Source organism: Centroberyx gerrardi, chromosome 13 (assembly GCF_048128805.1).
Source record: "Centroberyx gerrardi isolate f3 chromosome 13, fCenGer3.hap1.cur.20231027, whole genome shotgun sequence".
Classification (NCBI taxonomy): Eukaryota; Metazoa; Chordata; class Actinopteri; order Beryciformes; family Berycidae; genus Centroberyx; species Centroberyx gerrardi.
The window spans coordinates 23,940,988-23,953,636 of NC_136009.1; the positions used below are offsets into that span (position 1 = coordinate 23,940,988).

General features: G+C 40.7%; 1 protein-coding gene across 1 annotated transcript in view; it reads right to left on the reverse strand.

Annotated features, from left to right (window-relative positions):
* Positions 1-437: 437 nt before the first annotated feature.
* The window catches only part of tep1 (telomerase-associated protein 1), a 36,814-nt gene continuing 24,602 nt past the window's right edge, over positions 438-12,649 (reverse strand). Inside the window, exons 37-55 of the mRNA XM_071921595.2 lie at positions 12,169-12,324; positions 11,589-11,801; positions 11,292-11,348; positions 11,053-11,188; positions 10,413-10,661; positions 10,072-10,229; positions 9,074-9,181; positions 8,750-8,854; positions 7,156-7,285; positions 6,918-7,003; positions 6,399-6,525; positions 5,916-6,046; positions 5,692-5,813; positions 4,403-4,546; positions 3,705-3,804; positions 2,805-2,910; positions 2,216-2,298; positions 1,504-1,608; positions 438-1,058 (exon numbers count right to left, since the gene is read on the reverse strand). Coding sequence (XP_071777696.2) covers positions 939-1,058; positions 1,504-1,608; positions 2,216-2,298; positions 2,805-2,910; positions 3,705-3,804; positions 4,403-4,546; positions 5,692-5,813; positions 5,916-6,046; positions 6,399-6,525; positions 6,918-7,003; positions 7,156-7,285; positions 8,750-8,854; positions 9,074-9,181; positions 10,072-10,229; positions 10,413-10,661; positions 11,053-11,188; positions 11,292-11,348; positions 11,589-11,801; positions 12,169-12,324 — 2,436 coding nt within the window. The 3' untranslated portion in view covers positions 438-938. The remainder of the gene's footprint in view (positions 1,059-1,503; positions 1,609-2,215; positions 2,299-2,804; positions 2,911-3,704; positions 3,805-4,402; positions 4,547-5,691; positions 5,814-5,915; positions 6,047-6,398; positions 6,526-6,917; positions 7,004-7,155; positions 7,286-8,749; positions 8,855-9,073; positions 9,182-10,071; positions 10,230-10,412; positions 10,662-11,052; positions 11,189-11,291; positions 11,349-11,588; positions 11,802-12,168; positions 12,325-12,649) is intronic.

Genomic DNA, 12,649 nt, shown 5'->3' on the forward strand with positions numbered 1-12,649 from the left:
TTTAATTTGGTTAATAATCAACTTGACAGAAGCAATTCAATACAGACAGCAGAGTTGTAAAACCATTAGATGATAAGCTGTGTTTACATGTCTGGCTTTGATGTCAAACAGCATCAGACCTAGGTCAAATAGTATTTGCAGCTAATTCTGCATTTGTTTTAATGCAAAAGTATATTAAAAGTGACTTTAAACAGTCTTAACACTCAGGCACTCATAAGTCCTATGTGACAAACACCACCCACCTCTCAGAAACTTAAAATAAACACCAATATAACTTTATTTTCAAGTACTATTTGACCCAGGCCAGAATTTTAAAGAAAAATGTATTCCATTTTTATTTTATACATATAGATTATTATATTTTTATTATGTAAGGATATGTTTTCTTGACTGGTCTACAAAAGTAAACACGAAAAGCAAAAACATTTGAACAGCCTTCTTTTATTGTCAAAGCAAAAGGTTTACCAGTAAATATAAGGTTTCCATTTATTCATTACCAAAGTGCTTCATGATCCCACATTCTTGATTTCTCTCATTACAATTTTTAAATAAGGACAAACCATAACAGAATTAAAAACCAAAAAAAATCAGCTTACACAAATCTATAACAGATAATTATACCACATAATAGTTTTAAAGCTTGTTTATACTTGCTCGTTATACCTGCAAGTTTCTTCCCCATCTAGATTAAAAGGCACATGTAAACATATTGGAGTAGAGATACGAGCATTATAACCATGATTATAAGCTATAAGTGTAAAGTTTAAGCATGTACTCATAGGCTCACAAGCTTACTGTTATATGTGATTTAATGAATTCCTGTTGCAAATACCATGTTTAATACATCTACTGCATATTCACTGAGAGTGATGCCAAGAAACATCGGTTGGTATGGCAATAAAGCTTTTAATCTTGAATTCTGCGTAAAGCTAGAGGGATTATTCTGTCCAGGAGAGGAAGTAGAGTTTTCCCAGTCCGTCGCCACAAACCAGTTCTTTGGGTTGTTGTGGGTTCACCTCCAAAACCAGTACAGGAGCTCCACACACAAACATACCCACCTGGAGAGGGAGAGAGGGAGAGAGAGAGAACTTGTAATGTACATTTTGGCAATACTGCTTGTGTAACATTCATGCCAATAAAGCATATTGAATTGAACTGAATTGAATTGAGACAAACTGTGATGATGAGAGAAGCAGAGTCACAAGGAAAGAGTAATAATACATACAGAGAAAGACGGTGACGGAGAGAGACAGACAGGCAGACAGACAAGAGAAAGAGGAAAAGAAATGTGTGAAGAATGACAGAGAGAGAGAGAGAGAGTAACAGTAAAACGTAGAGACACAAATTGTGACAGAGAGTGAGAGACAGCAAGAAAGAGGTGTGAAAAAAAAACCTATGCATCAAGAGAATAAAGATAAACCCGCCACCTTGCTGCTTGAGAGAACAGTCTATTCAGAGTCATTTCATGTTTTTTCTCTGTCTGTGTTTAAGACCCTGCTGTACCTGTTTCTTGGTGGTCCTGTCCCACAGCTTGACTGTCCTGTCGTAGGACGCTGAGATGATGGTGCTGCTGGTGACTCTCAGCACACTGATCCTGTCACTGTGGGCCTGTGGACCAAACACCATCATCATCATCAGTAAAATATTACACACAGTACGGACCTAAATGTTTGCTTTTATTTCCCTGGCGTGCCAGATGGGTGGGGACAGTGCAATGAGTGCCAGACAGTTTAGACTATTTGGAAAGTCAAATTAGTAAACTTGCTACAATGTTTTTTTTTTACGTCACTCTCATGTAGAAACCTTATATTTTATACCAGTTGAAGGATTTCATGCTCCTCTATAGGTTGAGGCAATTCTGCAACCCTTGGGTTTACAATACAACTCAAAAAATACTTGGTGGTAAAGCTAAAAACAAGGCTGTTTTTCTTGGTTCCTGAAATGTTGACATTTTGGAGATACAAGGTTTTCACCCGACATTGACAACTTTATCTCACACTACCTGATATTTCCTGATGCAGTAAACCTGCTCATCTGATGCTCCGGTTGGGTTAAAACAAACAGTAGGAAGTTTTTGCACATACTGTTTGACCCATGTTTGGAAAATAACAGCTATGGTCTATTCAACACCCTCAAAATGACGTTCCCATGTACAAATCTACACTATTCTGTTCTGTTCTTTTCCACATCAGAGTTAGAGTCTGTGGGCTCTTACAGGTTTTCTGCTGCTCCAGGAGGAAAGGTCTGGAGGCTGGTTGAACCACATGTTGCCCTTAACGTCTCCACACACCACAAACTCTGCAAGAACAGACATACAGACAACACATTACATCATCATATAATGAACAATACTGAAACATCAACAAGCAGGTATGTGTATTTACTGCACAATTTCAATTTCTAAGAATTTTAAGATTTAAGATCTTAAGATTTTAAGATTTTCAAAGACTATAGAATTACTATAATTATTATTGTTATTATTATTACTAGTAGAAATAGCATTATTAGTAGGAGTAGGAGTAGTGGTTTATTAGTGGTAGGAGAAGTGGTACCAGACAGTAGTAGTTGTAGCAGTAGTAGCAGCAGTGGTAGTAGTAATAGCAATAGTAGTAGTAGTAGTAGTAGTAACAGCAGTAATAGCAGTAGTAGCAGTAGTAGCAGTAGTAGCAGTAGTACTAACAGCAGCACTAGTAGTAACAGTAACAGTAATAGTAGTAGTAGTAGCAGTACTAGTAGTAATAGTAACAGTAATAGTAGTAGTAGTAGCAGTACTAGTAGTAATACTAGTAGATCCTTGTTAGTACCTCTGTCCACAGTCACGGCTGTTATCAAGCTTCCCTCTGGCTGGTCCTTCTCCAGTTCCACTGAGCTGAAGGATGAATGGAGACCAGTTTTGGATCCCATGGTAAACTGGATGGAGAGAAGAAACCATTACACTTAGAATCCGCTTGAGTGAGGCCTCTATAGCCCGTAACAAACATCAGAGCACCATGATACACAGTGTCCAGTGAGTGCAGACAATGGACAGGGGCATGCATATACAATAGATCACCATAGTCGAGTACAGGGAGGAAGGTGGCTGCAACCAATTTTTTCCTGGCAGCGAAAGAAAAGCACGACTTGTTTCGAAAGAAGAAACCCAGCTTAAGCTTCAGCTTTTTGACAAGGCTTTCAATGTGGAGTCTGAAAGATAAACGATCGTCAAATAAAATGCCTAAATACTTATAGTGTGACACTAGTTTGATCTGGCTGCCCTGCAAGGATAACATGTTGGGAGGAGGATCTGTGGTCTTCCTGCCATTTGAAAACAACATTAATTTAGTTTTGGCAACATTTAGGACAAGCTTCAGTTCGATTAGTTGAGACTCCACAAGGTTAAAAGCAGTCTGCAAATAGCCAAGGGCTTGAGTAAGAGTGGATCCACAGCCTCCTAACCTCCTGACTGCATAGTGTGTCGATCTGTGCAAACCTGCAAACCCACTGATTCTACACACAATCCCATGAAAGTACGGACACTTTCATTTGTAATCTCTTGATATTTTGCACACCTGTAAAATCTTAGTGTGCTGAGAAGATAAACTGTTACCAAAGCAGAAAGTCCTTTTAAAGTCATGGTGGCGATGACAGTTGAATGACAGCGTGTTAATGTGATGACAGCGGAGTCACCCAGGAGTTGGGTGAGATGCTGGTTGGGTGAAACTCACTGTGAAGCCAAGGCGAACTTCTCCCTCTGTCTCACCCACCAGCCACAGGCTTTTCTCATCGTTACGAATTATCCCCAGAATTCGCACTTGGTGGGTCCAACTGCAATGATGACAGAAACACACATACAGAGCATTTAAACTATTTTATCCTACTTTCATATGTATTGTTTAGTTATTTGCTTGCATTTGCATTGATTGCAAAAACAAACAAACAAACAAACAAGAACAACAAAATGTGACATAAGAAAAACTAGAGACTTATAAAAAAAAAGTGTAGAAGAAACAAAACCAGTGCAAACAATACATCAACTGAACTGGATGATAAAAAAAAAACACTTGACTGGCTAAAAAAAAAAAAAAATAAGAAAAACAAAAACATTATGAACAAATTTCAATACCATTTCCAAATCTTTGGGAATATGCATCTTTTAAAACAAAATTTTAAAATTTCACGAATAATCCATGTTTTCCATGAACCTGTAGAAGAAGACCCGGTCCTGCATGATCATCTCCATCATCAACAGGTTTGCCTCAGTTCCCTTTCACTCACCCAATTCAAAATGGAAATCTTTATGGATTGCGTATTCATGAACCTTTGTATGACAAAACATATTTGAATTTTGAAGAGAACTAAACTTACTTGGACATGCATTATGAAACACATGCAAAGATTTGTCAAAGCTGTTATGTAGCTTTACCTAGAGATTGAGTGGTTCCACTTGTTCTCATCATCGACTGTGACGTCAAATATGGATCCGTTGTCCGCCGCACCGAGCAGGATAGAGCAGTAGCAGAGATGCATCACTGGCTCCATCACTGGGTATGTGGATACCTTCACTAGGCTGGGAGCAGAAAGAGCACAAGGTGGATAATATTGCTTAGTGTGTAGAATGAAACTCATCACGCGTTACTTGATGTCCAAGCTCTCTTCTTAGGTGTGTAAAGGAAACTGGTACACCATCAAAAATGAGGGACAAGAGACATCTCTTATGTGAGATATAAAAGGGAAATATGAGTCTATTTTATTCCAAAGTGCAAATAGTGCGAGGTGCAGTGCAGCAAACGTTTCAGTCAGGCATGCAGATAAAGATGTGGACATGCGTCTCACTTAAGAAACCTCCCACCTTTCATTTCTGATTATGAGCAGATTTCCCTACTACCAGCTATGGCAATATTGCACATCCACAATCAGGGTTCCCACGGTGGCCCTGATGTAATATTACATGACTTTTCCATAGCCAATCAGAGTACTTCCATGACCTAAAAATGTTATTCTAATCTAAAGAGTCTGGTTTCTACTCCAGGGCTGCAGTGGAGTAAAACAGCGGAAAAACATCAAATGCAATGAATGTGTGATAGAAGCTGTAAAATGTATTCTGTTATATTTCTGTATAATTATTTAACAGAATTCAAGGCCGTCATGAAACCCAGTCAACACATAAATAATCATGAAAACTTTCAATTCAAGTAACATAAAGAAAAAGTTTGCAGTTGCATGTTTTTTCCATGACAGAAGTGTTATGTTACCTTCGTTATTCACATGCAAACATATGACGCATAAAAATAACTTCACTAACTTCTCCATGTGTGCTGCTGTGTGTCTGTTGCGTGTTTTTTTAATGGTGTCCTTGCTGCTGACGTTATTTGTCATGCTGTTTGCTGTCCCCAAGTTCTTATGTGTGTCCGTCCAGCTTATGCCTGTACTACTTCACTGTCAGTCAACAGTCAATTACTGTTTTTATTGTGTTTTCTGTTGCCTTCTGCAAACCATTCGCGTTTGTCTTGTCCTTCTGTTTTCATCCCCATCGCCACCCCCCCAATTCCCCAATTCCCCATCAACACGCCTTTTGCCGGGTTGTCATTGTAAGAATTTGTTCTTAATTGACTTGTTAGATGAAATAAAAGTTAAAAAACACAAATAGAAAAAGCAGCAGAGGATAGTGTGGCCATAAAGGATCCTGAACTGCCTTATGAGCGGTGAGTTCACCTTGCAGCGCTGTGCTGATGGTTCCACACCAGCTTCCACACATGAACGGACGGCTTCCTGCAGGCAGCAGCGAACTGGCCATCAGGCATGGAGCAGATGGCTGTGATGGGGCAGTCAGAGGCCTGACACACACAAACACCCCACAAGTGGTTACACAAACACACACATCAAACACCCACATGTATAAATCCCTTCTCTTGTGCATTTCTTCTTCAGTAGTTTACCTGCTTGTGTCCAACCACAGTGTTGTGCTGCCATAGCTCTAGCAAGCCAGATTCATGGCCGGCCAGCAGCAGGTTGTCTTTCTGAGAGAAGCACAGAGCTGTGACAGAGCCCCGCAGGCTGGGAGGAGACTCTGCATCAACAGGAGACAACAGACAGGTACGGATACTGGGATATTATGTAAAACATTACATGAAATACACAACTCAATCCTTAAAAATAAAATACAGAGAATATCATCCTCATAAATGTTACATTTCTCTAAAGAAAGGTCAGACAGCCATGTATTGAGATTTACTTCCATATCAACAATTATGTTATAGAAGTACATGCCGCTTTTTTTCCCGCCTACTTGTTTCGGAGCAAGCTCCTTCATCAGGCGGTCCTCCGAAACACGCGGGACAATAAAGATGACTGAAGGGATCAAGTTGCCATGCTGAACCTTTTCCCCCCCATTGCTATTAGCTGAAGGCAGAATATGTTACCTATTGCCCATATCCAGCACCTCAATGAGCAGTCCTCAGAAACAGTGAGGAATTCTGGGACTCCGCTCTTGGAGACCACTCCATGTATCCCACCGCTGTGACCCCGGAAGGTGCTGAAGTGCTCCACCTGCACATAAACATAACAGATGATCAAAAACACAAAAGCAGGAAAAAAGCACAACGTCTCCTGTTTTATTATGATGAAGTATCCTAAAGAAATATTTTTTTTGCTCTGCATCTTGCACTAGAACCAAAACAGGGGAAAAATATGGGAATAAAACTCAAATTATGCCCAAGCACCGCTGCACCATAAAACTACAGAGAAAACACCGACTGGAAACTAATCTCCAGTTACTTATGGGTGATCGTTGTGTCCAAAAACCGGAGAAAAAACCCCTCAAAAAATCATATTGCTGATAGATGAATGAGTATGAAAGGACTATCATATAAAGTTGAAATAAATAACCCACTTTGAATTATTTGCACATATTATTTGACCCCGGTCTTCAACACACACACCTGGAAGGGCTTCCAAAGCTGCACAGTACCATCATCAGACGCAGTGGCAACTACCATATCCTCTGGGACGACTTCTTTGGTCTTGTCTTAAAAAAATTAAATATAATTAAATTACATATTGACATCAAAATAAGGATCAGCAAGTCATTCTATTGTATGGTTTGAAAGAGAGAGACAGACAGAGAGATAATTCATGTTCGTACTCACTTGTTTCAATGTGTTTTAATAGAAAGTTTACCTGTATTTGGGAGGACAGAGCAGTGGTGAACGCGTTCCCGGTGTGCAGCGATGTGGCCGATTTCTACGCCCGTTTCCCACTTCCACACATGCAGCGCTCCCTCTGCACAGCCTGCCATCACATACTGGCCCTGCACACAACAAACCAGCACCACAACGCCAGTTTAGCCTCAATGGTCCACAATGATATAACCATTTTGTGCAGTCCTCGGTATGCCAAAACATGTTTTGGAATGAAAGTGGTCAAATTTAAGAATATTGACACAAATATATGAAAATGCTATAGGCAGCCTTAATATAAAAATATTAGTGTTGGTATCTGCCTTAAAAAAAACATACCAGTCCCACCCTAGTCCCCTCACCAATACAAATTCCTGTACAGTCACTGTAAAACCGATGTGGTTTGTGGTCCAACTTATGTAGAATCCAAATACTTTACACTAAAATGTCAAGATTTGGACCTGAATCCATCAACAACACTACTAAATACCCAAATACATCGGTTTTTGGGGTTTAGTTACTCTTTAATGATCAGTCCCTTGCCCGAGGAAATAAAATGTGTTAAGCTACTTTAGAAACAAAATTCGTTATATGAGCCAACTCGAAGTTGTAGGAGAGAAACTGTTCAGTGCAGCCTCTCGTAGCAGAGGAGAGGCGAAGCCGACTGAGTGAAAATACTGAAAGATTTTGGCTGTTCAGAATAAATGCTGTTGTTTTATTAGGCGTATTTAGCCTGTTTGTATGTGCTGTAAAAAAAAAAAAAAAGAAACTATAACCTCTAGCTTATGTTATGCTGGCTATCATCATCATTATTTTCGACTGGGGCACAGCCAAGTAGCTGAGTGAAATGCTGCTGTTCGTGAAGAACCGGTCCCTCACACTCAAGTAGGTCACAGCCAATAACTTGTTTTATTAGCCTCCATCTTTTAATGTTATTAGTAGTACCTTTTTTAGAAGATGTCTTGGCTATTGGCTGTTTTAGTAGGCATAGCGGCGTTATTCTTTATCCGTTCTCGCTGTTCTCTTCTCTGTTTGAGTCCTTAATGAAAGGCTATCCTCAAGCCTACCATATGCTATTTTATTTCTACTTTTAGTAATTCAGGCTGTCTGTGTGCTTGTTGTTACCATCTCCACCCAATTAATGTTTGAATAGCCTGCTGCCTATGTCATTTCATGTCTTTCAGTTCAAAGTTGGACTCCTTACTCACTGCACACCACCCTGCTGCCTCGCTTACATTTTGAAATGCTGTGCCTCAATTATTTCAGCAGTTAAAAATTTAACAATTTCTGGGTCTCGTGAGACACAATTTCACAGCAAGTTACTTTCTCATACCATTTTTCATTAAAAAAAACCATTAAAAATGCAGGATCAAGCGAGAAAAGAGGTATTTCCCGTTAGAAATGAATGAGAGCAATGTCTTCAAAAAGCTTGAAATCCTGAAAAACCCACAACAATCATGGTCACTATATCTTTATATACTATATTTTTGCCTTTACTACATAACAAAATGGTAATAAGCAAAACATGAATAGTAAGTGAAACACTGTTAATAAGTTCTTGCAGACAGTGTTAAGTGCTGTTTATGCCAACTCACCAGACAGCAGACAGAGCTCAGAGGACACTTCCAGGGGATTTCACTGAGACTTTGACCCGCCTGCAGGTCCCACACACAAAGCCTTCCATCGTTTGAGGAGCTCACCTGGAAAAGTTCGAAGACTTAGAGGCAGACATTGACAACCATATTTGAGGAAACACATTAGGGGGAAAAAAATAATATTGTAATATAATGACTTTCTGAGGTGATGAAACTTGCAAAGATGGGGGCACACGTCTCATCCAGGTTGATGTTAAGGACATATTATATACATATAATGAAGCCCGATGAGGACACTTGTGAAGGGACGTCATGAAGACTCACCACACAGTCCGGTGTCCAAACACAGCCGGTGATCCAGTCTCTGTGAGAGTGAGGGAGTGACTTGGAAAGAGCAGGAGGAGAGGAACTCACATCCCACACCATCAGGGCCTGAAACAAAGATATCCCACTGAGCTTAGGAGTGATTTCAACATTGTGTCTATGCTTTAACTCTCATTATAACCCTAACCCTTTTAGCCCAGGATCATTTTGGCTATGTATAGACCTGTTTTAGACTAAGCAGTAAATACATTATTGCATATTTAAACAATGCTTAAACATCTGTAAATATCAAAAATATGCACCAGAGAAGTCCATATGTAACATAATGCTTTATTTTTTATCATACCCTAGTTTGGTTACGTATACGCCACTTTTAGCCCAATGAGGTTAAAGTATTGCATATCTAAAAATGCTTAAACATAGCACAAATTACTTAGTAGAACATTGTACTAAAACAGTTTAAATTGCTATTGCTCAAACTGTCGGCAGTCGGCGGTGTTGTTTTCCCTGCACCAGCGTTAAGTAAATAGGAAGAGAGAAAATCTGCACTTTTGGTATTCTTTTTTTAAATCCATAAATTGTCTAACTTTATTGACTTTTAGCAACTTGTGTGACAATTTGATTTATCCATGCCATGAATGCTCCAGCTAGCTGTTATTCTCTGCTAGTGAATTGAGAGTGTTTTTGGTACATGACAACACACAATCAGCTTTGAATGGACCTCAAGATGTAAAATAAAACGCTGGAAAGTGGAGAATTTTGTTAGAATATGAACTCTATGTCCTCCTTTTTTCATGTTCCAAGTAAAAACAAAAATATTTTGGTTAAAGGCTAAAACCTAAATAGGTTTAAAAGTGAACGTTTAGAGAGCCGACGCAGACGGACACACAACCAACATAACAATACTCCCGTACAAAAGTAAATTTTTAGATATTAAACTTAGTATTGGTATCCAAGTCAAAATTCTGGTATCATGAGACAACAGCGCACACACACACCTGATCTTTTCCGCCAGACAGTAGTTCTCCACCATCAGGGCTGAAAGCCAGACAGGTGACCCCTCCACTGTGACCCCTCAGCACAGAGACCACAGTGGGGTCAACCCAGGGGTCAAGGGTCAGCTCATCCACCGACCACAGAGCAATGGTGAAGTCATCTGAATCATATGGACATGGAGTGGGAGAATAAGAAAAGAGTTGAATGTGATATTTTTTGAAGATGATGAGCAGAAAATTCCCATTTGAGAAATATCTTAGGCCGTTATCAAAGATCATTTATTCTTCAACGGACCAACTTTTTGTAAAATTACGAGTTTACTTTTACCATCAGCAGGACTTACCAGAGGCTGAAGCCAGGTATGAGGAGTTTTGGGCCAGTGCCAGGATGGGGCCTTGTTGCATCCCAAACTCTCCCATCAGTGTCAGGCCTCCCTGCATTTCCCCCTCTCCTCCTCTCTTCCAGACCCTCAGGTTCTTGTCTCCTCCACCGGACACCAGCAGCTCAGGACCCGGCTGCTCCGCTTCCACAGCCAGCCACATCAGGCACAGAACGGACACCCGAAGGTCCTCACTGGCCCACGTCCTCTCACCTACAATGAAATCAACTTCATTCATGGTGTATTTGTTTATAAGATTTATTTTTTTAGAGCATTTCTTGAATATTAGTGTACAGTGGAGGGAGATAGCAAAATCTGGAGAGAACGACTTGCAACAAAGGTCAGTCAAATTCAAGGTGCAAGTAAGATTCAAACCAATGACATGTCAAGTACGTGGCATGGGCCTTAACCCGCTTTTTTTAGTGGAGAGTGATTGATCGGTTTTGTGAAACTAAACTTGGAGTTCATAAAGAGGAAAGAGACATTGAGGAGAACCAGGTTTTATGTTCTGTCAGCAGAAGTCAGTGATTCAAACTTGTGAGTTTGAACCTTTACATTCCCGGCACAGACACACACAGACACACACACACACACACACACACACCTGACTCCAGGTTGAAGAGTTTGATGCCTTCACCATGGTATCCCACAGCAGAGTAGTCTCTATTTACAGCCACACATAGAGCAGCGGGTCCCGAGCTTACGGACTTCAGTTTCTTCTGAGGAGGTTCCTGCTCACACTAAAATACCAATTCATGAAAGAAGGATGAAAATTTGATAGGCAACACACATGTAGAGTGACAGAGTTATAGATTTCAGTAAAAGAAAAATCAGCATTCTTACCTCGTCTTCTTTAAACACAGTCACTGATCGGCCAAGTCCCCCTGACCAGAGCTGGAGCTGTTTTAGAGGGGCAGAAGAAACAAAATGTAGGTATGTACGTGTATATTTGTGTGCCTAGGTGTGTACACATGTCTTGTGTAAGGCTTTAGCTATGGCTTGCAAATTTGTCTACTCTTTGGTAAGATTTTCCTTTCTCTAAAAATGTGTTTGGCTGGTTAAAGAGAGATGTCAAGAATTTTAATCCACAGAAAATGTAAGTTTCCTCTCCTGTATCCTGTGCGGGCGTTGACGCCTCACCATGTGATCGGAGCCGGCGCTCAGCAGCATGGTCCCTTCGTCCAGGAAGGTGAGGACCTCGGTGGCTCCGCAGTGAGCCTGGTAGCGCCCCACGCAGGCGGAGGTCGGCACCGACCACACCCTCACCTCCCCCGACAGACAGCCAGAGCACAGCATGGAGGAGGAGGGAGAGAAGGAGAGACTGCGCACCGACCGCTCGTGACCAGACAGGGACTGGGGGAGAGAGGGAGGAGGCAGAAGAGGAGAAGAAGTGGTTGAATTGAAAGAAGAAGGGAGGGGCATCCTGGTGGCTCCTGTCCTGGGTTTGAATCTGGCCATGGACCTTTGTCACATTTCATCCCCCTCTCTCTCCCATTTTTTTCTGTCTCTCTCTACAGTCTACTGTCAAAAAAAAAAGGCAAAATTGCTACAAATCTTGAGCGAGACACTACATACACATCCAATAAGGAAGGCTAGCTCAATAGCCACTTCTGGTTGAATAACATTAGCCATGCTAGCACATATTCCCGTAGATATTACACTGAAGCTGACGCTCCCTATACTAGCAGCCAGTTCCTTGTCTCTCCTCAGTTTAACTCACCATCAAAGTTTTATTCTGGAGCCAGTTCCACACCATCACATTCCCATTCCAGCAGCCAGCAGCCAGTAGGCGACCTTCTGGGTCAAAGGTCACACAGTTCAGAGGGCTGGAGCTAGGCAGCGTTGCTACCTCATGACCTTTAGCAGAGGACCACACCTGCAGAGCAGAGGAGCATTTTGTGGATCTAATAAAGCAGTTCAAGTGAAGTGTACAGTTTAATTTAACCCTCCTATTATGTTAAAATTAACAGACATCTTTTATGTTTGGGGTCAAATTGACCCCAGCAATAAAAAAAAATTATTGTAATTGAAAGTGTTACCCAAGTTCACACTTCAGAACATCAGCAAGTTCATGTTTACCAGTTCTCCCCATGAAATTAGGAAAAGTCATCGAGTATCAAACTGAAAAAATAATGTTAATCATGTTTTTAGAGACGCTAAATGTTGAATGGGGTTAAATTGACCCCAAACATAATAGGAGG